Below are 27,023 nucleotides of genomic sequence, written 5' to 3'. Positions count from 1 at the left end.
GGGAATTTCAGATTAATACAACAGTGACATACCTATTAACAGGGATAACACAAAAACAAATACCTGACAATACCAAACGCTGGCAAGGGCTGGGACCAATAGGAAGTCTAACTCAGCACTGAACGGAATGAAGTGATACAGACATACTGGAAACTGTCTGGCAATTTCTTTTAAGTTAAACATAATCTTATATGATCTAGAAGATGCTCACTTAGGTATTTACTCAGAAGAGCTGAAAATTTATCTCCATCCAAAAACCTTCAAAAATATTAACAGCAGGCTAATTCATAGCTGCCAAAAACTGAAAACAACCAAGATGACCTTCAGTACATGAATGGCTAAACAAACCTGGTAGTTTACATGATGGAATGCTATTCAGCCTTCAAAGGAAGAATTTCAAACCATAAAAACATACAGAGAAAGAAATGCATATTGATTAGTAGAAGGAGCCAGTACAAAAAGCCTGCATCCTGTGTCATTCTATTAATATTATATTCTGGGAAAGTCCAATCGTTAGAAAGAAGAAAACTTTCAGCAGTTGTCAGGGGCTCAAAGTGATGTTCTGGGGGATGGGCAGGTGGATCATGGGAGATTTATAGTGCACTGAAACTCCCCTGCATGACACTATGTTTGTTGAGCAGGTAATGTCATACACTTGGGAAGCACTACAGAACTGTGAGAGACAAAAAGTAAAAAATATTATAAACAATGGACAATACTTAAAAATAATGTATTGATATTAGTTGATCAATTGTAAGAAATGAATTTCTATCCATTCAAACAATACAAGATGTTAATATACTAAGTAGAGGAAGACACTGGCTGTATGGGAACTCTATATAATCTGCTTAATTTTCTGTAATCCTATTTTGGCTATATAGAAAAAAAAGAAAGTCCAAAAGAACATGAAAAAAGACTCAACATTGCTCATTACGAGAGAAATCCAAATCTAACTACATAGAGTATCACTTGACACTGGTCAGAAAAGTCATAAAAAAAAAATCTACCAATAAGAAATGAAGGAAAGGGTGTGAATAAAAGGGAACCCTCTTGCACTCTGAGGGGGAATGTAAATTGATATAGCCACTATGGAATGAAGTATGGAGATTCCTTTAAAATATAGAATGAAAATTGTCATATGATGCAGCAATACCACTACTGGGCATATACACTGATTAGTCTATTTATAAGTTAGGTAAACAAAACATGCATGTATCACACTGCTCATTGCAACACTATTTACAACAGCCAGGACATGGAAAGTAACCTCATGAAACAACCAGCACAAAGTTCGTTGCGTGTGTGCTAAGTCACTCAGTTGTGTCCGACTCTTTGCAACCCCATGGACTGTAGCCCACCAGGCTCCTCTCTCCAAGGGGGATACTCCAGGCAAGAATACTAGAGGGGTTTGCCATGCCCTCCTCCAAGGGTCTTCCCAACCCACGGATTGAACCCAAGTCTCCCGCACTGCAGGCAGATTCTTTACTGGCTGAGCCACCAGGGAATGTTAGTGGATGAGAACTGGCCCTTTTAAATGATCACCTTAATAGACTATCACACAGGGACTAAAAGAAAAAAGTTAGTATCACAGTATTTGTACAAAACGACAGAACTTCGTCTCAGAACTTTTGAGCAACGACCCTGCAGTCGACTGAGAGCCCACAGTGAGAACTGGCAGGCTAAGGAGCCCCTTCACTTACTCTTCTGGAATTGTATGAGCATAGTTGGGGACAGGGGTGGACTTATACCAGAAAGGGAAGGATTTCCAGGCCCTGTCAGCACTCAATATGAATGAAGATTAAGAGTGACATGTGAGGGGTTCCACACCACAGAAGACCATCTCCCATCCTTCCCTCTCAGCTTATCTTACCTAAAGCAGCCATTTCCAGGAAGCCTCAGGTAGAAATGGCGAGATGAGATGTATGTGCCCTTCATACCAGGAGACTCGGGGGTTCACATCTTTGATGTGAGGCCTTGGCCTCAGGTCAGCAGATGGGACGTAGCCCAGCACCTACAGGGGTTAAGGGAAGGCATGGAGAACGACAGAGCATCGCTTACTACAGAAGAGGGAGCCCAGGAGAGCCCTCGCTGGCGGTCTCACGGGTTCCAGGAAAGCTGCTCGGCTTCAGCTCCCCAATTCTTCCAGCTGGGGGTGCTGACACAAGTGAGAGGCATGCAGTGAGCCAGCTGACAGTTCAGGACAGGGACGGCCCAGGACCCCTTAAGAGTCAAGGGAACGTCCACCTGCCAATCCTGTGAGAAGCTCCCCCGGAACCCCGCCTGTCCAAGTCCCGCCCCTACTGTCCTCCTCGAGCCCAGATGCGCATGACAGGAAGTGACGTCCTCCTAAGCTCGCTGAGGGTGTGACGCCATCCTTGACTGTGCCGCCATCTCTGACAGCTGCCATTGACAGTGGCCTGAGGGAGTCGTCCCAAGTCTCACTGGGTGTCGAGATCGGAGGTGATATGAGTTACGAGTGCAGGATACATCTGTCTCTGCACCCCGAATCCCTTTTCCCTCCGAAAAGAGGGGGCCACAAAACCTCCGGCCACTCTACCGCTACACTCAGACCAGAGGCTCCAGCCTAGCTCTTAGGCCCCAAGACCATCCACTAGGGGGTCTCGGGAAAGAATGCCTCGGTCAGGCTCTGCTGGACCCCAGCTCTGCTCAGCAGAGGGAGAGCCACGGGCCCTGGGGACTGAAGGAGGGAACCTCGGGGCAACTGAGGGTCTCCATACACCAGAACGGCAGCCATGTGTAACCCCCCAGTCACCGCGATTTGGCTGCAGATCATCTGGGCAGCGGCCAGGCAGCTCTAAAGGCTAGGGGTCCCTCACTGCAACCTCGTCTGTGGGACACTCAGGGAAGAGGGGACCTTGGTCTGAGGGGTAGAAGCCAGTCAGTAGAGCGAGGATGTCAGGGTTTGGGAAGAGTCAGGATGAGGACCATCCTCCCTGACAAACGGGCAACTCAGGATCCTCCCCTGTGGTCAGCATTTCCTCCTGGCAAAACATCGGGAAGAGGGGTGGCGGTCTGAGAGGGGAGCTTGGAGCCTGGTCGTGAAGGGGAAGCCACGAGACAGCTGAAGGGAAGGTCCTGGGACCCTTCAGTGGGGGGCTGAATATGCCCTCCTCTCCTCATCTCGGGTGACTGGGAAGGTGGCAGAGTCAATTTCAGATAGGAGAGGGATCGGGCTGTGTGCCAGAGAGGGGGCGTTGGATATGGGGAGTCTCGCACCAGTTTTCATCCTGACTCTGAATGTCAGCTGAGAGGACTTGCCTCCCCTGCCAGCCCCCACTGGCTACCCCTCTAACGCCCAGGCAGGACTGTCTGCTGCACCCCAGGGCTCACTCTCACTTGCTACTCAACGATCACAGGTGGCCGGACGACCAGGTGAACAGGAACCCTGTGGGTCCTAGAGCACTGGCCTCAAGGACCCCTCAGAGGCGGCTTCCATTCAAGCCAGGGAGGACTCTCCTTGCTGAAGGTGCTCACAGTGTCTCCTTCTACCTCTTCCAGGTGCCCTCCTTGCCTGCCTTCCTGCCCGCACTCCCACCTGCGGACCCTGACCTGTGTCACCATGCCTCGGAGGCACAAGAACAAGTACCATGCCCACGGGAAACGCCACAAGATCTGGGAGACCACTAAGGAGGCCCAGGCCAGTGCGGCTGCAGCCCCAGGAGAGGAGTGCCCCTCCTCCCCCTCTTCTGTCCCTAAGGGTTCTCCCCCGAGCACCCCTGATACTGGCAATCCCCAGGAGCTTCAGGGAGCCATGGCCCCTAGCTCTCCTGATGCAGGGCCTGCCTGTGTAGAATCTGATGAAGGTGCCCAGGGCCCAGAGGAGGAAAGTGCAGGTGCTTCCCAGGTGACACCCGCAATGGAGAGCACTTTCAAAGATCCTCTGGCCAGGAAGGCCAAGATGCTGGTGGAATTCCTGCTGGAGAAATACATCAAGAAGGAGCCCATCACGCAGAAGGCCCTGATGAAAGTCGTCAGCAGGAAGTACAGGGAGCACTTCCCCGAAATCCTCAGGATAGCCTCTGAGCGCGTGGAGCTGGTGTTTGGCCTGGAGCTGAAGGAAGTCGACCGCAGCAAGAACATCTACGTCCTCATCAGCAAGCTCAGCATCGGGGGCAACGAAGGTCCAAATGATGAGGGTGGGGTTCCCAAGTCTGGTCTCCTCATGTTGCTCCTGGGGGTCATCTTCATGAATGGTAACCGGGCCACCGAGGAGGAGGTCTGGGAATTCCTCAATATCTTGGGAATCTACGCTGGGAGGAGGCACTGGATCTTTGGGGAGCCCAGGAGGCTCATCACCAAAGATCTGGTGCAGAAGGAATACCTGAACTACCGCCAGGTGCCCAATAGTGATCCTCCACGCTATGAGTTCCTGTGGGGCCCGAGAGCTTGTGCTGAGACCAGTAAGATGAAGGTACTGGAGGTTCTGGCCAAGATCCTCCATTCAGTCCCTAGTTCCTTCCCAGACCTCTATGAGGAGGCTCTGAGAGATCAGGCAGAGAGAGCAGGGCCGAGAGGCGCGGCCAGGACCCCAACCATGGCGAGGCCAGTGCCCCTTCCAGGGCCAAGTCCTGCAGCTCCTCCCACATCTAGGGAGGCGGGCAGGGCACTTTGTTCCCTTTGTGTTGGAAGACAGCAGTCACGCTCCTAAATAGTGCAGAGTAGTAGGGTGTAGGAAACAAAACCCATATGTTCTTACAGTTGTAAATGGTAAGCGAGTTTAGGTGCAGCTTGTTTTAACAAAATATATATCTGTTTTCTTTTATCCATATGAGAAATACCTAATGAAAGATGATTTAAAGTAGATAGGTAAAGAGATGAAGGAGGTGTTTAGTGTTTTCAAATGTGATTACTTTTGATACTGTTTATTGTGCTTCAGAATTCAAATGTATGAATCATAAATCAGTTTCTTGCTGTTTTAATGTTTTCAAAGTGTGGGGATTTGTAAAGCACACTGAAAGTATTGAATATGTTGTTCACAATCTAAACAAGATAACATGACACTAGAAGAGAATTTTTCTTGAAGAGTAGTCAAGCTTCTAGAGTGCAGGATCATAGGGGTGGAGTAATAAAATTTAGATCTCATTGATCTTTCTGTTGCACACAAATAAATTCTATATATAATTTTTTCATTTATTTCAAATATTTTTACAAGAGTTTGCTTTTCTTCAGAGTATTAATTTGATAATGATACTGCTGTTATATTTATTGCTGTTATAAAAGTTTTAAAGGTACACTTTTGGTAAAATTAAAGATATTCATTTCAAATATTTTTACAAGAGTTTGCTTTTCTTCAGAGTATTAATTTGCTAATGATACTGCTGTTATATTTATTGCTGTTATGAAAGTTTTAAAGGTACACTTTTGGTCAAATTAAAGATATTCATGAAATATCTCTATTGTCTTTATGATCTGGAAATGGGTAACATAGCACTGCAAGAGATTTTCATGGAAATGTGAAAGACAACCCCAGAAAATATTGAAAAACACAAAGAAAATACAGAAAAAAATAGAGTAAAAAGTCTTTAAGTTGTGGCTTACCTCATTTCTTTTAAACTTTCGTTTAGTAAAAATAAAAAGTTTGACTCATTGAGCTCATTTAAGAATATTTGTTTCTTTTGTAGTAATTTACTGCCTATTTTTGTTCCCTTCTGGATTAAAAATAATTTCAGATGGGAAGGTGGTATTTGAGGGGTTCATAGAAATCATAACTTTCATTTATTACAAAACAATACTTCTTAATCAGTATGCCACTGCTTTATATGTAGTACATGCATTCCAGCATTCATGCAGGATTGGATTTAGCAGACTCTGTTTATGGAGTTACATGCAAATTTCTCAAGTTCACAAACTGATGAAGTGACCTTCCCAGGACTAATGCCCTGATCTGGATTAGTGCAGAGCCCACAAAGTGCCACTTCTCCCAGCCTAAGCCAGACATCATGTCTTTTCATTCATTTTCCTCTAAACACTCCAAAAAATGTATGCCGTTGGATACCTGTCCCAAAGCACTGTTTTTGGAATAAAGTTAAAATAATGTTCCTAAGTGAATGGTATGAATGAAGACAAAACTACTCATGGACAATGTAGTCACAAACATATCCAATGTCAGATATTCTGAAAAGATCCATATGCCCTCATTTATCCTTCCTGATTCTCAGGGACATAAAGGCCTTAGCTTAAGGGCTGTGTCCTCAGGTCAATGGATGGAGGAGTCCCAGACTCTGAGTTATCAAGGGGAAGATTTTAGAACACTAGGGGTCCCACAAACTACATCCTGCTTCTTGACTTGTGTGGCCAGGGGAGAGCAGTCTGTCTGAGGTGCACCTTCCTTTCCTGCAGGGCAAGGGTGGAGAGGTTCTCAGGGAGTTGAGTGCCTTGGTCTTGTGGCAGCAGCTCCAATTCTGCCTAAGGAGGAGACCCTAACAGGCCTTCAGAGGATTTACAGTGAGGACACTGGGTTCTGATGAGTGGACGCCCCCATAGCAAGGGGGATGGCACGGAGGAACAGGCAAGGGTAGCCAGGGAATAGCTCTCTCACCTATCATTCTGTTGTCTCAAGAAGGCAAAAGCCTTGGCCACAGGTCAGCTGATTCAGCCCGTAGAGAGGGTGGATCCCCATATGTCACCAGAAGTCAAGGTAAGAAACCTGATCTAAGACTGGGGGGCCACTGACTCCAGAAGAGTGGAGCCCTATAGTGTTTTCCTCCTCAGAAGGCCCCAATAGCTTTGCACACATCTGGTTCATCCTGTCTTCCAATCAAGAACTTCCAAGAAATTAATGCCTTTGTTCTGAGGAGCACAGCCTCAGGTCAGTGGAGGGTGCACTCTGGGTCTGGTCAGGAGTGAGGATGAGGTCCCTGAAGGGGGAGCAACAGGACAACTCAACCCAGAACAGAGGAGACTGTGGAGGCATATCCCTGATGTCAGCCCTACGAGACCCAGGAGGAAGCTTTCTGGCCGAAGTGCTTCTCTTTCTGCTGAAGTGGTCTCAGGGAGGTGAGAACCTTGGTCTACTGGGAGAAGCCTCACTTCAGTACAGAGTGTAAAACTAGTGACTCCAAATGAGGATAAAGGGACTGTGCCTAGATCACATCCCTGGCCCTCTATACCTCCCTTGGCAAATTCGGGAACGCTGGCATGATGAACCGCACACATTTCCTTTTAGAGAATCTCAGGAGGTGAGGCGCTGGGGCTCAGGGGTCAACCCCAATAGGAATTCCAGGTCATGCCAAGAGTCAAGTAGAGTACCATGAGGATTGAAGGAACCACTCACACTATAAAAGTGGGGATGCCACAGAATCCCTCCCAGAGAGTCAGCCATGAGTGACCACATGCAGGCATGCCCACGAGGGAGCCCTCACGTCCTCTGAGATGGTCTCAGGGAATTCAAGGCTGTAGCATTAGAGGACAGGCCTCCTTAGGAGATGGGAAGTCAGTGTGAGGACCTGGAGAGAGGACAGTAATAGTGAAGAGAGGGAGGAAATACAGGTCTTCCCAGGAGTCAAATTGAGGAGCCTGAGCGTTGACTGGTGCAGCCAGCCATCAGAAGGCCTCAATTTGCCAGCCAAAGCTTTCTGTCCTGAGAGACCACAGGCAGATGTGGTAAGTTAGGCAACCTTTGCTTTCTTCTATTGGGTCTCAGAGAGTTGTGGCCCTTACTCTGAGAACATGTCCTCAGTAAAGACAGAGGAGCTGCAAGACCTCCCAGGAGTTACCAGAGGACACCTGGTCATTTCTCCAGAGTAGCTTCAAGTAACTGTTGATGTGGCAGGGAGGACACTTATTTCATACATGGGTGAGCTACTCTGTGCAAACTGATTTCCCTGTGCCTCTGTCCTTCTAATCCTCCATGACAATGGGAATTGAAGGAAGGCCCCAAACCAAGTGACCTGCCCCTCCCCTCAAGTCCTTGATAGGAAAGTTTTCCTTTGGTGTTTCTGCTAATGCATGACGTCCTGTTCCATTTGTTGGTAAGAAAACTGCTCACTAAATGCCAGACAATAGTCCAACAAGCTGGAGACCTTCATGAAGAAGGCACCCTTGAAGAAATAAGTCTGCTCTTGGCTGAGGAACCTGGCCCCCATATGACAGGGATAGAATAGCAAAGGATACAGGTCCCAGGTGGCTCTGTGGTAAAGAATCCACCTGCAGTGCAGGAGATGAAGGTTTGTTCCCTGTTCTGGAACATGTCCTGGAGAAGGAAATGGCTACCCATTCCAGTATTCCTGCCTGGAGAATTCCATGGACAGACAGCCTGGAGTGCTGCAGTTCATGGGGTTGCAAAGAGTCAGACATGAATGAGGGCCTGAGCACAGACAGACAGACAGGTAGATCTAGAAGTCTAGGTGGGGGTGGGTGGGGAATAGAGATAGAGAAACCTAGGAACCACCTGTAGACCATTGTAAGTTAACACAGTTCAAGAAAGGTATCAGAATGTAGTGGAAGGAAACAGGTTAGTTTAAATATAAATCTATAAATAATACATGAGATGTCCCCCAGGCCTTTAGGTAAAAGAAGAATGTCACCACCTTTCTATTGATTTGAAGAAGTGCTACGATAATCCAAGTTTGACCACATAAGGTCACACACTCTCCTGCTCCAAACAAATTCGGAGCGAGTGATATAAGCCTGACCTCTACTCAAAGAAGGCAGTCTTTCCTAGTCCTCCACTTTCCCTTGACTATAAAATGTATTCCACTTAATCCTCCAGGCAGAGCTCCATCACCCACCTGCTTTCATATTTTACAAGTATCCTATACAAATAAATCTATTTCTTGCCTAACACTTTGCCTCTTGCTAAATTCCTTGTGCACTGAGACACAAAGAACCTGAGCCACAGTAAGTCCATGTACCAGGTGAGTTATTCTAATTAAGAGACTGTGGTTCAAGTCCCAAACTGGATTTTAGGGGGTTGGAGTCCTGGCCACGTGGATTTTAGTCACAACCTGATGTGATAAGTTTCAAGCACAGGAGGTCTCCATGCCACCCCATCAAAAATTTTAAACTATTGGCTGTTAAACTGGCTCATAGTGCTAGAATGAAAGTCACTTTCTTCTGCATTTCTCTGCACCTAGACTCCCAATATCTTTGCCTTTGGGTGTACAAATCCAGACGCTGTATGCCATGAATGCCTCAACTTTGTGTTGATAAAATTCAAGCTGACTGTGTTTACAGGATAGGGAGAGAATGGACAAAGAGAGAAAATAAAAGAAACTGAGCTAAAACTTTTCTGGCTACCTTCTGAAATATGGCTGCCCTGGTGGCTGAGACGGTAAAGAATCTACCTGAAATGGCAGGAGACCCCGGTTTGATCCCTGGATTGGGAAGTTCCCCTGGAGAAGGGAATGGCAACCCACTCCAGTACTCCTGCCCAGAGAATCCCATGGACTGGGGATCCTGGCGGGCTACAACCCATGGGGCCACAATGAGTCAATCATGCCTTAGAGACTGAACAACAACAGCAATCTCCTAACACCTCTTCTACTTCACCAGTTCTTGCTGCACCTAGTGAAGCCCATGCGTCCTAGAGCCTGGGGTCCACAGTAAGAGAAGCCACCACGATGAGAAGCCAGTGCATCCCAATGAAGGGTAGCCCCTGCTCCTCGAAACTAGAGAACACACAAGCAGCAATGAAGAGCCGGCGCAACCAAAATTAAATACATAAATAATTTCTTTAAAAAAAAAATACTCAGGGAAGCCACAACGGCCCCTGGGTTGAGAACTTCACCACATTCTGCCCAGCAAGATCACAGGTGAGGGAGGGCACAGCCATGAAAAGGCCACGAGGGACGTCAGTGACGTCCCTTATGAGCCTCATAAGGGACCTCAAGCCCCTTATGAGCATTCATCATTTCCTTTTCAGATGGGTAACTGACTGTCCATCACTGAATTCTTGCCCTTAGCATTCGAGCGAGGTCCTTTATGTCAAAGTCTCCCTTGCCTTTAGGAAAAACTCTGAACTTTGAAAGACTTGTCGGGTAGACTCTGCTGGTTTGGCAATGCTTCACTTGCCTACAAAAGCCCTTCCCCTTCTCCCGATGATACTAACCATCAGCCAGCCACTGAGCCCTGTTCACAGGAACTCTCTCTGGGCAAAAGATGGAGCCTCTTGGACCACAGATCTCTTCTTCACTATACTCAGCACTGAACACCACTACTCCTGCCCCCCATCAACAACACTTTGCCCTCTAACCTGGGGCTCCAGGCTCCTTAAACTCTGCCCACCTCAGCAAGTCATAGGGCCCACCAGACTTCCATTAGAATCAGAGATTCCCTCTGCATGCAGGGTCTCAGTTGGATAAAAGAAGATTAAGGAAAGTTCTCAGATGACCTGAAAAAATATCTAGGCAAGTTTAGACATCTATGACTTTTGAGTTAACCCGGAAGGACATTTATATCATCCTTTCACAGACACTCTCTCAGGCAGAAAGGACAACTATATACAGAGTCAGCACTCAGCTGGGAGATAGCTGTCACATGACAAACTTCCCACCATTTCCCATGTGAACAATGGCTATTCCCTGTTTAGAATCCAATTGGGAGTAGAATACTTCAGCCAAGTTAGCAGCCAGAGATGGTTTGTCTTCCTCTTCCCCATCTGAACCCTGGTGGTCAGAGCACACCCAGAGAGCCTCCCTGTTCCGGCCAATGACCACCACTAGGTTTCCAGCCATGTCAGGACCAAGCAAGACAACCTGCTAGCACAGGGTGGCACAGGTGCACAAAGACATGCTACTGCTGCTAAGTCGCTTCAGTCGTGTCTGACTCTGTGTGACCCCATAGACGGCAGCCCACGAGGCTCCCCCATCCCTGGGAGTCTCCAGGCAAGAACACTGGAGTGGGTTGCCATTTCCTTCTCCAAAGCATGAAAGGGAAAAGTGAAAGTGAAGTCGTTCAGTCGTGTCTGACTCTTAGCGACACATGGACTGCAGCCCACCAGGCTCCTCTGCCCATGGGATTTTCCAGGCAACGGTACTGGGCACTAAGACCTAAAAGGTGACTAATATAAACCAGGGTTCATGATGCCATATTTATAAAAAAAATAGCACTGTGCTTTCTGTCTTCCCTCCCACTCTGTGGGGTTTGCTTGGGTACTTATGGGTAACTGCGTGCACACTATGAGACAATTTGTACAACCTAAAGCTGTCCATCAACTTGTCAGTCAAATGACATAGGGCACACATGCTATCCCATTGCAGCACCACTTCTGGTGTCCAGACAGCCTGCTCTCATCCTTTCTCGGGAGTGTACTTTTGCTCTGCTTCATAAAACTCGTGCAACTTAAAACTGCTCTGTGTGTCTCCACTGAACTCTTTCTCTTTGGCAGGGCAAAAATTGAGGAAATCGCCATTCCACTGGTGACAATATGGATCACATATTTATTACTGCTTATCAGGTTTGAGTTAAAGGTTTGATATTTTATAAAACAAATTTAGAAACCTTTCATTGTTTGTGTGATCAAGAATGGGAAATATTCCTGAAATGCTGGAGACCCCTGTTTGATTCCTGCATCAGGAGGATCTGCTGGAGAAGGGATACGCTACCCACTGCCATATTCTTGGGCTTCCCTGGTGGCTCAGCTGGTAAAGAATCTGCCTGCAATGCGGGAGACCTTGGTTCAATCCCTGGGTTGGGAAGATTCCCTGCAGACGAGAAAGGCTACCCACTCGAGTATTCTGGGCTGGAGAATTTTATGGACTGTATTGTCCATGGACTTGCAAAGAGTTGGACAGGACAGATTTTCATTTTCACTTTCATAATAAGAAAACACAGCAGTGGAAGAGGGATTTTACTGCAAATGTGAATAGATTTTGCAGTAAAACAACTTGGGTCAAGGAAAAAATGAAAAGAAAAAGTAGTGGTAAGTTTTTGGTTTTGTTGAATGATTTTAGTACTTCTCTTTTGTAAAATTAATAGTATTTTCTTAGATTATTCAAGATTGAGCCAGAAATTAATTCATAAAAAGCAGACGTGTTTATCATTGTTACTCTTATTTCCAACCATTAATTGAGCACCTACTCTTTGGAATGCTCCACAGCACAAATGCAGTGGGTAATAAAGAAGACTGAGCCACTGACCATAGAACTTTAGGAGTTGCTGCCATATCAGGAAGATGGTGAGATACACTCTGAGAGTGAAACACGTGACAAGTTGAAACAAGGGATGAGGAGAGGAGGTTCCAGATGAGAGCAGTTAAATGTAAATGCTCTGACGCGAGGAAGTTGGGCACTTTGGGACACTGTGGTTCCCTTGAGGATGTAATTTTAAGTTAGCTGGGGGGGGGGTGGGCTAAATGATTAGGCTGAGTGAATTGGGGGTATGGGTTAACCCTAAGATGGTGGTGGGTTTGAGTGGAAAGGCTGAGGAATGGAATGTAAGATTACCCTTAATTTTTACTTGGAGACTGGGGGTTAAACAGAATCTCCACCTGGGGCAGGGATAAAAGGGGTTCTGTGCTCCTGCCCCAGTGCAGGAGAACACAGGGCATAAACTAGGGATTTAATCCCCTTGTCTCCAGGGAGTGTGCAAGAAACAAGGATGGTATTTCCTTTAACTGAGATGTCTAATAGCCACTGTTGAAAGGTTGTTACTGAATCACGAAAGACTCCGGGATTCTTGGCCTCCAGAGGAGAAGAATTGAATCCTGGGCCAGTGACAAGGCCTTATCGCTCAGAGTTTTTGTGTAAAACATTTTTATTGAGGTGTAAAAGATATGGAGAAAGCTTCTGACATAGACATCAGAAGGGGACAGAAAGAGTGCCCCACTGCTAGTCTTTGGCCGGATATTATATAGCTACTAGCCATCTGCTAATTAGAGAAAGGAAATGGCTCAAAACCCAGAGACTGGGACCAGGCCCCTCAACCACAACATGCATTTTGAAATAACAATGGCAGCAGGTGAGTCATCCCGGGCCATAAAATGATTGAGATGAATCTTGAAGAAAGGCAGGTTTCCAAGTAAATATAGTTTCATTAACATAGATTAGGAGAACAATGTAGCGGTAAAACATACTGGTTTCTCTAGTTGGTTCTGAGTCTTAGGCAGAACCGACTTGAAGAAAGACAGAGTCTAGGGTAAACACATAGTTCATTAACATAGCATAAGACAAGCATTTCCATAAGAAAAACGCATTGGTTAACTCAAGGTTTGAGAAAAGTTAAGTTTAGGTGGAACCAGGTGTTGTTATGGAAACACAGAATTTTAAGAGAAACCTCTTGTTAAATTTGTATAGAGAAGGGGAAAAAATCTAACACTTGTTTGTTTCCTCCTGCCCCTTAGAGAGATAAAAATTGTCTGACACTAGGAGCCTGTTTCCTCCCTTTGGAGACCCCTGGCCTTCCTGCCTGTTACACTCTCATGATGACAGCACTCTCTGCACTGGGGTTCGGAGGAGACTCTGTTACAGAAATGCTTTACTACTCATCTTTTTTGTTTTTTATTAATTTATTTTAATTGGAAGCTAATTATTTTACAATATTTTGGTGGTTTTTGCCATACATTGGCATGAATCAGCCACGGGTGTATAGGTGTCCCCCCATCCCAAACACCCCTCCCACCTCCCTCCCCATCCCATCCCTCTGGGTTGTCCCAGTGCATTGGCTTTGAGTGCCCTATTTCATGCATCCAGTTTGGACTGGTCATCTATTTCACATATGGTAATATACATGCTCCAATGCTATTCTCTCAAGTCGTTCCCCCCCTCGCCTTCCCCCACAGAGTCCAAAAGTCTGTTCTTTATATCGGTGTCTCTTTTGCTGTCTTGCACACAGGATCATCATTACTATCTTTCTAAATTCAGTATAGATGTGTTAATATACTGTATTGGTGTTTCTCTTTCTGACTGCTTCAGTCTGTAAAGCAGGCTCCAGTTTCATCCACCACATTAGAATTGACTCAAGTGTGTTCTTTTTAATAGCTGAGTAATATTCCATTGTCTATACGTACAACTTCCTTATCCATTTGTCTGCTGATGGACATCTAGGTTGCTTCCATGTTGTAGCTATTGTAAACAGTGCTGCAATGAACGCTGGGGTACACGTAGTCTCTTTTAATTCTGGGTTCCTCAGTGTGTATGCCCAGCAGTGGGATTGCTGGGTCGTATGGCAGTCCTATTTCCAGTATTTCAAGGAATCTCCACACTGTTCTCCATAGTGGCTGTACAAGTTTGCCTTCCCACCCACAGTGCAAGAGGGTTCCCTTCTCTCTACATCCTCTCCAGCATTTATTGTCTCTAGACTTTTTGATGGCAGCCATTCTGACAGGTATGAGATGATACTTCTTTGTCATTTTGATTTGCATTTCTCTGATAATGAGTGATGTTGAGCATCTTTTCATGTGTTTGTTAGCCATCTCTATGTCTTCTTTGGCAAAATGTCTGTTTAGTTCCTTGGCCCATTTGTTGATTGGGTCATTTATTTTTCTGGTATTGAGCTGCATGAGGTGCTTGTACATTTTGGAGATTAATTCTTTGTCAGTTTTGTTTCATTTGCTATTATTTTCTCCCAATCTGAGGGCTGTCTTTTCACATTACTTATAGTTTCCTTTCAGTGCACAAAAGCTTTTAAGTTTAATTAGGTCCCAATTGTTTATTTTTGCTTTTATTTCCATCTACTACTTAAGCATAATTTGGGAACTTCAAATGAAGACTACACTCTTAGTGGCAGTGAAATTAATGAAAACGGGGGTGAGGGAGCATGGTGTGGATGAAAAGGCACCTGGGAGGGAAGAATCTTTGTCCTTGACACAAATCTAAAATCTCTGAGTAGCATCCAGCCAGGAGAGATTCCTCTACATTAAAATGACATATTTACAAATGGGGAAATTTTATACAGTTTTACTGGTTTAGCAGTAATTTGTTCATTCCAAAAGTGCCACATATTTTCTGACATCTCATGAAAGTGAAAAAAAAAAATCCCTGAAGAGTTGTATGGTGTGGGGTCATAATTATCAGAGTAAGAAATGTCATTCTTTAAAAACCATTATTGCAAGAGGTTTATAAATATCACATATATTACATTAGTTCTAAAAAGTAAGGTTTATCAGACTCACTTTGCAAATTATGAATTTCCAATTTTCTGAAGTTTACAAGACTTGTGACAGAGCTGGTAATAGACCTTTGGTCCGCATCTGTCGAGAGGCCACTGTTCTACCCCTCCCAGAATGAGGCAGACCTAGTGTCCTTCAATTCTCTTGTCTTCTCACTACTCCAAACTGTATTTCATTCAAGATGACGGGGTAGAAAAATGTCTGTCCATCTCCTCCTGCACCAAACCTGCAACTAGCTGTTGAACAACTATCGACAAGAGGATGTCGGCACCCACCAAAAAAGATATCCCACATCCAAAGACAAAATAGAAGCCACAACAAGACACTAGGAGGGGTGCAATCACAATAAATTCTAATCCCATACCCACAGGGTGGGCGACTGGAGAACAAATATACCAAAGAAGTTCTCCCAAGTTGTGAAAGTTCTGAGCCTCACATCAGGGTCCCAGCCTGGGGATGTGACAAAGGGGCTGGGAAACCCCTGGGCATCTGACCTTGAAGGGCAGTGGGATCTGATTATAGGACTCCCACAGAAGTAGGGGAAACAGACACAGCACTCTTGGAGGGCATAAACAAAATCTTGCACGTACCAGGACCCACAGGAAAGGAGCATTTACTCCACAAGAGATGGAACCAGACCTACCTCCATGTGTGGGACAGTCTCCTGTGGAGGCATGGGTCAGCTGGGTCTCACCCCAGGGTGGGGCCTCTGGCAGCAGCAGTCCCAGAGGTCCTCCTTGGCATAAGCCTTCTTGGAGGTCATCATTAACTGTGCCACAGAGACCACAGACCTCAGGGTTGGATGGCCTCAGGCCAAAAATCTCACAGGGAGGGAGCCCAAACCTATCCATCAGCAGGTTATTAGATTAAAGCTTTATTGAGCAAGGCCCTGCCCACCAGAGCAAGAGCCAGTTTCCTCTTCATGTCACTCCCATCAGGAAGCTTATAGAAGCCTCTTAGCCTCATCCACCAGAAGGCAGACAAAAGAAGCAAGAAGAACCATGACCCAACTGCAGCTAGAAGAAAAACCACATTACAGCAAGTTGATCAGGATGAAAAAACAGAGGGTTATGTTCTGGACGAAGGGACAATATAAAACCCCAGAAAAACCATTAAATGAAGTGGAAATAGGCAATGTTTCATAAAAAGAATTCAGAATAACGATAGTGAAGATGATCCAGGATCTCAGAAACAATGCAGAAGATGCAAGAAATGTTTACCAAATACCTGGAAGAACTAAAGTACAAATTTCACGTAGAAAAACAAAACAAACAAGCACACAAAAAACCCTGCAGCCAAAGTACTATAAACAGTCCTGATGAAGGAAGTTTAATATAAGAATAAGTTACCATTTGGGGATTGCGGGTGAGCTGTGTTTATCTAGCGTCCTTCTCACCCTTGCTCCAGGGTTCCTGGAGAGCTGACTCTCTGGTCCCAGCACCTGTGTCCAGTCCCAGCACCTTTCCAGATTACAGCTCCCTTCCTCTGAGACTTCCCCAGTATGCCCTCATGTCCAACTTTGGAATGTGTTAATGGTGTTGAGACTGGCCTCCAAATAAACAGAACAAATAGTTAGCTTTCCTAGGAGGTTAATATCCAAAGCCTCCCTCATAAGTTGGAGATGACAAAAGACCATGGAAATCAGTGTCTTGAAAACATTAACAGAGGCTGAATTCCTCAAACCCAGAGTTCTCCTAGGAGAAGAAAACAGCTTTTTGGCACACATGCTGCCTTGAAAAATGAAGATCAAGATAACCTGCCATCCTTCTGCTGCCTCTTATCTCAGTATTCATCCAGAGAAACATCATGGTTTTCCCTTGCGCCTAATGACACCCATAGACATGTCCTGCATGTTCAGTCATGCTCAGGGTTGCCAGGACTCACAAGTTAGGGTTGTGATTATGACTCAATAGGAGATCAGTTTCCTTCTCATGAGAATCTAGAATTTATTTCGAAGGTAAGTTCAGAAAGGTGCTTCTGAGTGAAAAAGGTGAGCCCTCCTTGCTAAGATTTTATAGGACTCTTTTGAAAATTAAATGTCATCCTATATTTGAATGTACCTGCAATGTACGGGATTAAAAAAAAACAGTTGGAGAACTACAAGGCAAGTTTAGTCTCCTTAGGCCATCAAGAAATGAAGGGGGTGTTTCCACAACAAATTCAAATAAGTGCTCTACACTGAGCATCTACTATGTAACAATGGATGGGACAGACTTCTGCTTTCCTTCCTGGGTGCACGACGAGACTACTTTCCTGATATGTTTGTACTTTGGAAGACTCACGTGGCTGTTGTTGACACTGACAAATGCGCAGAAACAGTGTCACTTACAGGTCGAGGCAATCCAGAGCTGCCTTCTCCTTCTATTCTGCAGTAAACATGAAGATCCTATGTTTGGAGGATGGAACCACAGAGTGGCATAAGTCTGGACCCTGAGTCACCTGAGAGCAGACAATACCTGCTACACTGAAAAAAGAACTTTTCACTGTGTTAAACCATCCAGATTTCAGGAGCTGTCTGTGGCGTCAGCAAGCAGTTACTTTATCTAATTTATACACAACTGCTAGTACTGCTGTGAGGTTATTTAAATACTTGAAATACCAAGATAATGAGGCATATATTCTTCTATTACAAAATTCTACAAAATTCTAAAAACTAATACAAAGAAATCATAATTGGCCCTTTACAAATGTTGCCAGTAAATTCGACACCCACATCTGTAATGGGTATTAAAGTTGATTTTGTTTCTTAGATTTAATGTACTATAAAATACACTGTGTTAGTCAACATACATAGATCCACTAATTTCGTTCCAGTATATGTCTGCCACTAATTTTTGTTCCACTATAAAATTTAAACTACTCTTAGTCCAAACCAGTATTAATTTTTTAATCTCAGACATTATAGTTGGGTCCTCTTGAAATTCACTGTAAGTCATTTTTACCTATTCCATATCTCTACTTAATATATCTCATCTTCCCTCTAGGTTTTAAACCTATAGAATATAGCAATAAATTTTTGATACCCTTAATTGTTTTATCATGTTTCATTTCTCGATCAGTTTGGATCATTACTTTTTGCCCACACTACTGAACATATTTTCTTCTTTGTTCTTGTTTATCACTAAAGTCATGTCCAACTCAGGCTCCTCTGTCCATGCGATTCTCCAGGCAAGAATATTACAGTCGACTGCATTTCCTTCTAAGGGTTTCTTCCCAAGCCAAGGATCAAACTACGTCTTCTGCTTGGCAGGCGGATTCTCTACCGCTGAACAACATGAAAGCCCCCCTTTCTCCTTTACATGCATAACAATTTTCAATTATATACCAAATACAATAAACTTCACCCTCTTCACACGTACACAGCACAAAGGAATTGAAGATTTTTCTTTAAATATCTCTATCTTCACCTTTGTTCTTGGACTCAATTACAAGACTTTGAAACACTATGATCTGTTTCCTGCTTTCAAGCTGTTACGTGTGATCAGAGCACCCAAACCTGAGATTCATATAGCATCACTACAGACTCAAGCCTTTCTGAGGACTCTCTCTGATGCCCTGGGCAGGATATGATTTCCCACTATGACTGAAGGGAACAAAAACTATTCTGTGCTGTGTGTGAGCCCCAGAATTCTCTTTGTATATGTGTAGTTCTCACCCTCCACTTCTCTGTCCTGTGAATTCTCAGAGGAGCCCCTAGGTCCTCCTCTGACCCTCAGCCTCATCTCAACTTGGAAGGCAGCCAGGTTTCCCCTGACGTGCCGTCCCCATGCTTCAGGTACATGGCAGCAAGCTGAGGTCATTCTAGGTTCACCTTGCCTGTTTTCAATCTCTCAGGAGTCACTGTCTTTCCTAGTCACATGTCCAACCTATGAAAAATGGTTGTCATAAGTATATTTCCATTGTGCTGGGTTGTTTTGTTAGATGTTTCAGGCAAGGCACTGAGTCTGGTCTCTGTGATTCCATCTTTGCCTGATGTGGCAGTACAATACAGATTTAAAGCCAAAATTAGCACAGCATGCAAGTGCCCTAAAATGGAATCCAACATTTCAAACACATTTATTTAAAACTCAGACGAAAAGCTTGTGGGACACACAGACACATTTACACAAGTAACATACATGTATATGTGCTATATATGTAAACATATACATGTATATGTATATATATCTCGATACATACATATATCTGTTCATACAGATATAGTCAAACAGAAACAGGAAAGTATGAGCCTGTATAGCAAAATATATTCAAGGTTCCTCATCTGAGAGTGTAAAATTACAGGATTTGAAAATCATATTTATGTTTGATGCTTTCTAACACTGCTGAAACACATACAAAGTACTCTTAAACTATAAGATAATAGAAATATTCCAAATGAGATCAAAGATAAATGTATAACTCCTAGAGGTTTTTTTTTCCCCCCCAATATTGATTAACTTTTGGCCTCATTCTATTCAGCCTCTGATTTACTTACTCCTATTCTAAATAGGGAAATGTATTACTAGTAGTAGGATCTGTGTACTGAACCAACTGAAGAGCTTCCCTCCAGGAGAAGTAGTAACTTATATTTTAAAAGAATAAATGATATCTATATCAAAAACATATTCTCCTTGACATGAGTGTACTCATTATTCACATGAAGACCTCTATGTAGGTGATCTTGGCAGCAATAAATAACATTGATCACTTTCTGTATTCTAAATGCTATATCCATATTTATATGAAGAAATTGTGCTATTTAAAAATAAGTGCTCAGCAAGATCTTTTTTCACTCACCTCCTAGAGTAATGAAAATAAAGACAAAAATAAATGGCAACTAATCAAACGTAAAACCTTTTACACAACAAAAGAAACATTAAACAAGACAAAGACAACAGTGAGAATGGGAGAATATTTTTCCAAATGAAGCAACGGACAAAGGATTAATCTGTGAAATAATCAAGCACTTCATGCAGCTCAATATAAAAAAAAATCCAATTAAAAGATTGGCAGATGATCTACATAGACATTTCTCCAAAGAAAACATACAAATATTCAACAAACACGGGAAAAGATGACCCCCACCACTAATTATTAGGGAAATAGAAATATAAACTATAATGAGGTATCACTTCACACCGGGCAGAAGGGTCATCATCAAAAATCTTCAAAGAATAAAGGCTGGAGAGGGTAGGAGAAAAGGGAATGCACTTACAGAGTTGGTGGGAACGTAAATTGGTACAACCACTATGCAAAACAATATGGAGGTTCCTTACAAAATAAAAAAGAACTACTGTATGACACAGCAATCTCCTTCTTGGGTATATATCCAGAGAAAACCATAATTCAAAAAGATACATGCACTGTAGCATTCACTGCAGGACTGTTTACAATAACCATGACATGGAAGCAACCTACAGATCCATTAACAGACGCAAGAATAAAGAAGCTGTGGTACGTATATGCAATGGAATATTGTTCTTGTTATTTTGTTGCCAAGTTGTGTCTCACTCTATTGCAACTCCAAGGACTGCAGCTACCCAGAAACCTCAGTCCATGGGATTTCCCAGGTAAGAATACTGGAGTGTATTGCCACTTCCTTCTTTGGGGTACCTTCCTGACCCAGAGATTGAACCCATGCTCTTGCAATGGCAGGTGGATTTTTTCCCACTGACCCACCTGGGAAACCTGGTGGAATATTACTCAGCCATAAAAAGGAACAAAATTGGGTCACTGGTAGAGACGTTGGATGGACCTAGAGAGTGTCATACAGAAAGAAAGAAATCAAAAAAGAAAAACAAATATTAAATATTAATGTATATATGTGGGATTGAGAAAAATGGTATAGATGATCCTATTTACAAAGCAGAAATGGAGACACAGATATAGAGAACAAATGTATGGATACCAAGGGGGAAAGGGTTAGGGTGGGAGGAATTGGAATACTGGGATTGACACATACACACTATAGATACTATTTATAAAATAGACAACCATTGGGAATATACTGTATAGCACAGGGAATTCTACTTAATTCACTGGAGTGTCCTCAATGTGAGGGAAATCCAAACTGAGAGGATATACGAATAGGAATGTCTGATTGCTTTTACTATGAAACAGAAGCTAACACACCATTGTAAAGCAACATATTTCAATAAAAATTAATAAAAATAATAATGTAAAACAAATGTGTTCTTTTCTCTTTATTGCCAGTAATTCTAAATAGTGACTGAAAATGTGCTTTTATTTAGACATTTCTTGATTTTCCAAAGAAAAATGCAAAGTAAATCAAATTTTTCCTTCAAAGTGAGAGAGTCAATTCCTAGGTAGGTTGATAAGAAGTCCAGGGATGTGGAGGAGGTAGAGGAGGAGGAGAAAGGGGTCTGGAGCCCTGGAAAAGGAGAAAGGGGTGTGGAGCTCTCAAGGAGAAAGTTCTTTTCTACACTGCTTTACCTTAGTCAATATAACAATGTATCTCGCTGGAGGACATGGTTCTCCTTAACAAGAGACTTCTGACTAAACCTGTCATCTTAAAATGTACATTATGGGAGTGGGTCTAGGAAGATCTTCCTATTGTTCAATCTGATCTTGTTAATTTAAGATGCTGGTTGTGGGAATGGGTCTGAAAAAAGTATATAAGGCCTTGATAAGTCTAGCTAGGGGGCATTCTCCATCTCCCTTCTGATGTCTATGTCAGAAGTTTTCTCTGTCCCTTTTCTTACGTTAGTAGAACTCTGCTACACAAAAGCTCTCCAGTGATCAAGCCTGGTCCCTGGTTCCTAAGCTAATATCGTTCACTGTAAGCTATCATCTTGGGAGCTCGTCCAGTATCTTCAGGACAAGGTAAGAACACTCCGAGCTCTAGCCTCTCTGCTTTCTCATTATACACGCATTCTGCTTTACTTTACTAACTCTTCGATGTGCTTGTGTGAATGAATGATATGCCCTGGGTGAAGTGAGTGATGAGCCCTGCTCTGGGGTTTCACGGTGCCTCGTAATGACTGAAGGAAGCCCCCAAGACAGGAGTCTTGTAGGGGGTGTTAACTGACCTGCCACTGCCAAGAGACACCCAACATCCCCGCGAGGGGAGCAACCAGAAATGGGCGAAGCATGTCGACCGAACGTTTTCCTTTCTTGGTCAGCTTTGCTTAGTCTCGTTGAACATTTCATAAATGCATGGGGAATTAGAACTAATAACCTAATCTGTCAGATGACAGACTTTCAAGGGACTTGTGATCCATGCAGTTATTGTGTACTTTTACTTAGACCCCATGTATAGAATCGCTTAGTCTTGCTAGACTAGGCAAGCCTCTCTAGAAAGCTTCTAAGAGCACTTTTGGGAGAGAGGCGAAACTCTAGCTCCAGGAACACCCCTCAGGCTAGAGGTCACTCTCTTGGCTGCCTGCCTCAGGGGCCAGTGACATGAAAGTGAGTCTTTGTCATGGTTATGTTCTCCTATCTATGTAAATAGAAGCACTGCTGGTGACCATGAGGTTTTTGAGGACACAGATGGGAAACTGCAGGATCTGGTCAGATTGGAAAAGAAATGGGCTTCTTCCTTTAGTAGTGCTAGCTCTTCGCAGACCATAGAAGGATCTCTGATGGCTTCTGTCTCATCTCCTTACATATTTCTTTTGTGGAAGCTGTGGAAATGAACTGGAAGGATTGGCCCTAGTAGCATGAGGACAAAAATCACTCTTTCCTCACTGGCCAACCCTCCACAACCTCTTTTACTATCACATATAGTGGCATGGTTACACTCAGAAGGGACATCTTGGTTGTTGTTCTTCCCTTTATGACTCACTGCTTCTACTGTGGTCAGGACTGTACTCAGGAATGTGCATAGGGATGTGAAAGATGAAGGCTTCCCCTAGGAGTCCTCGCTTGGGAAACATTCTTGGGAAACTACTCTGGTCCAGCCCAGGTGGCATCAGAGAAAAGGGCAAATCTATCAAACAAAGGCCTTGGTGGTAAGGAACTAGAAATCAATCTGGGTTGCCGTCAGGTCTACCCCTGGTGCATCTCCACCCCACCTCAGTGGTAGAAATGGGAAGGACAAGTAAGACGCCTGCATTGGTGAAGGACAGACTACATCTGACCAGGAAAGGAAAGCTTTGGTGGAGAGTCTGTCTGCATCCCCATCTAGAGCAGGGAAGGACGCTTCCGGTCGAAAAAAGCCACGGCTTTGGAACCCGCTTTTTTCTCTCTTACAGATGCGAGCTATCAGTTTCAAAACCACTCCTTTAAAATGTATTTAAAAAATAAAGATGCTGGGACAAGTGTGATCCTCCAGAGTTTAGAAATATAGGCCTGATCTTCTTCTGTGATACAGAATGGCCACATTATCCTTTGGAAGACGGGAATGATGACCTGTTGAAGGTTCTCAATTATTACTGTTTTACAACTAGACCGGTTCTGTAGAAAATAAGGGAAATGGGGTTCCTTATGTGTTGTTCTTTATCTCTCTGTGAGACATGCCCGACTTATGTTCTAAGGGTACAGATTTGGGTGTGAAACTTTCAGCTCCCTCCTGTTCTCTTACTTTGCCCCTTTATCTGGGGCTCCCAATTGAAGAGGCTGAGAATCAGGCCACCCTTCTAGGAGGGGTTGCCTCAGTCTCGGTAGAATTTCAAACAGTCCCATTTGTGGTAGAGACTATTCAGACGATGCAAAATGTACATAGAAGACTTTACAGGACTAATTTTACTTTATGACCTTACTTGGTGAGATGTAATGTATGTCTAGGGACAAACACTGACTCCTGACTCGCAAACTTGAGTTTTGGTGGAAGCTAGATATGTGGGGCTGGAGGAAGCACAAGCTGGGATCAAGATTGCTGGGAGAAATTTCAATAACCTCAGATATGCAGATGACACCACCCTTATGGTAGAAAGTGAAAAAGAAATAAAGAGCCTCTTGATGAAAGTGAAAGAAGAGAGTTTAAAAGTTGGGATAAAGCTCAACATTCAGAGAACTTAAGATTATGGCATCCGGTCCCATCACTTCATGGCAAATAACTGGGGAAACAGTGGAAACAGTGGCTGACTTTAATTCTGGGGGCTCCAAGATCACTGCAAATGGTGATTGCAGCCATGGAATTAAAAGACACTCGTTGAAAGGAAAGTTATGACAAACATAAACAGCATATTTAAAAGGAGAGACATTACTTTGCCAACAAAGGTCCATCTAGTCAAGGCTATGGTTTTTCCAGTGGTCATGTATGGATGTGAGCGTTGGACTGTGAAGAAATCTGAGCCCTGAAGAATTGATGCTTTGGAACTGTGGTGTGGAGAAGACTCTTGTGATAGTCCCTTGGACTACAAGGAGATCCAACCAGTCTATCCTAAAGGGGATCAGTCCTAGGTGTTCATTGGTAGGACTGATGTTGAAGCTGAAGCTTCAATACTTTGGCCACCTGATGCAAAGAGCTGACTCATTAGAAAATACCCTGATGCTGGGAAAGATTGAGGACAGGAGAAGGGGACGACAGAGGATGAGATGGTTGGATGGCATCACCGACTCAATGGACATGGGTTTGGATGGTCTCCGGGAGTTGGTCATGGACAGGGAGGCCTGGCGTGCTGTGGTTCATGGGGTCGCAAAGAGTCAGACACAACTGAGCGACTAAACTGAACTACTTTTGGAGATGAATGTCTTTACGTGAGACAAGGGGAACGAGGGAACACAAAATAGCCCTCCTTCCTACTGGGAGCCAAGTGGTTCCAATAACAGCTGAGCAAGCCCACGCTGAGACTTTAGACTATGCTAAGTTGGCCAATATAGAACAGGGAGAGAAGGAAACTTCTGGTAAATTCCTAGATAGACTATGGGAGGCTCTCTACACGTTTACTGATGTTGATCTCGAAAGTACAGAAGGAGAATGATCTTAAAGTATAGATTTCTCACTGAGTCAGCTCCAGATAGCTGCCATAAGTTACAAAAACAGGCATTTGTACCAAATCAGTCTTTAGAAAAACTGTTACCTCTGGCTCAGTTGGTATATTATAGTAGAGAATGTAAAGAGGAAAATAAGAGGCAAAAAAGAACCAGGCAAAAGATTGAAGCCCCAACAGTGGCTGTTAGATCTGCTCTGAAACAGCCTGAGGAAAAATGCCCAGAGGAACCCAATGAAAATGGATGGACTTGCTATTACTGTGGAAAGGAGGGGCATCTCCAGTGGGACTGCCCTCAGGCATCTAAGCCACCCCTGGCTCCAGTCTGGTCTGCAAAAGCCCACAGTGGACAAGAGACTGCCCTCCAAGATGTAGGCCCCAGGGGTCGGACTCTCAAGCCAATCTGGACTGAAGGTGCCCGGGAGGCCACACAAGCTCCTGTCCTAATTACATCTGAAGCACCCCGGGTATTAATAACTGTGAGGGGTCAATCAGTCAACTTCTGGACACTGAGGCAACTTTATCTGTGCTCCCTGAAGCCCCTGGCCTGCTTTCTTCCTGATCCACTACCATAACGGGGCCGTCTAGATGAGCCAAACATTATTATGTCAGTCATCCTTTAAGCGGCAACTGGGACCCTGTGCTGTTTTCTCACGAGTTTGTGATCGTGATGGAGTCTCCCTCAGCCCTTCTGGGGAGGGATACAGTGAGTAAAGTCCAGGCCTATGCTTTCACGAATATTGAGCCTGCCCTTTCTCTCCCATTAACTGAACAAAATGTAAATCCTAAAGTGTGGGCTGATGGAAAAACTGTGGGTCAAGCACACAATGCTGTTCCTATCTTTATCAAGCTCAAAGACTCTCACCTATTTTGACATCAAAAGCAGTATCCATTAAAGCCTGAGGTGTTAAGGAAGGGTTAAAACCCATCATTGAGAATTTAAAGGAGCAGGGGCTATTAATCCCCTGTAAGAGTCCAAATAACACTGCCATTTTGGGTGTAAAAAAGTCATATGACAAATGGAGACTTGTTCAAGATATATGAATAGTTAAGTGTTTAATCCTCATACTTTATTGTCCGAAATTCTTTAATGAGCCAAATACGACTTTAAGGCACTTTAGAGGATTCTTGGGCATTACAGGCCATTGCTGCATTTGGAGTCCGGATTATGGGGACCTTGCCCAGCCTTTATATAATCTTAAAACTGAGACTCAGTAGGCCCAAACTGACAAGCTGCTTTGGTCCCCAGAGACTCAAAAGGCTTTTTGGGCTCTTCAAACTGCCCTCTACAGGCTCCAACTTTGAGCTTGCCCAACAGGATTAGAGTTTAGTTTGTAAATGCAAAAAGGCTATGGCCACATTGCTTAAGGCTAACTGTTACTATTATTCTGCTAATGCCTAAAGCTCATAAATTTCCTAATGGGCAAAATCTTACTGTAGTAACTTCTCATGTTGTAAGTGGGATCTTAAACTCTAAAGTTCAGAGTGACAATGGCTCTGTCTTTAAAGCTACTCTAAGTCAACTGGTGTCAAAAGCTCTAGGAATAGAATATCACACTGTTCCTGGAGACCCCAATCTTCAGAATAAGTTGAAAAGGCTAATGACATTATTAAAAGACATCCATGTAAACTAACTCAGGGAACACAAGACAGTTGGTTTACAGTTCTACCCACAGCTTTAATGAGGGCTCGAACTGACCCTGCAAAAGAAGGGACTGTCTCTATGACAGACTGTTTTTGTGCAGAGATATTGTCAAAGATCCTGAAGCCTTCAAATTGACTATGTGACTCAGCTTTTAGCTTTTCAAATACATTATGGGGAGGTTAATTCCTGACTCAGCCTTTGAGTCAACAAGCCACTGTTTGAGCCAGGAACCGAGAGGGGCCTGAGAATCTATGTGGGCTTCCTTCTGCTGACTCCAACAAAAGTCCTGAGTCTGCCGTTTCACCCTCAAGACAATGCCTTCCTGTCCTGGGCTCATTCCTATGCCACATTCCACAATCGACACGATTGCTGGGTCTACGGAGTACCCCCAACCTCATCAATTGAAGACTTCCCATGGTGGGTTTCTCTGCTTCAAAAA

At 44.1% G+C, this 27,023-nt stretch overlaps 1 protein-coding gene across 1 annotated transcript; it reads left to right on the top strand.

Moving 5' to 3' along the window:
- The first annotated feature begins 2,362 nt into the window (after positions 1–2,362).
- On the top strand, positions 2,363–5,183 carry LOC122690183 (melanoma-associated antigen B4-like). Its single transcript, XM_043897215.1, is given in 3 exon segments — positions 2,363–2,460; positions 3,520–4,559; positions 4,562–5,183. Coding segments are annotated over 2 exon segments (1,029 nt in total). The 5' UTR covers positions 2,363–2,460; positions 3,520–3,580; the 3' UTR covers positions 4,612–5,183.
- Positions 5,184–27,023: the final 21,840 nt, after the last annotated feature.

The sequence above is a fragment of the Cervus elaphus genome, chromosome X (assembly GCF_910594005.1).
Source record: "Cervus elaphus chromosome X, mCerEla1.1, whole genome shotgun sequence".
NCBI classification, from domain to species: Eukaryota; Metazoa; Chordata; class Mammalia; order Artiodactyla; family Cervidae; genus Cervus; species Cervus elaphus.
Note: the sequence above shows the minus strand (reverse complement) of the source record. Positions and strands in the feature narration are given on the sequence as shown.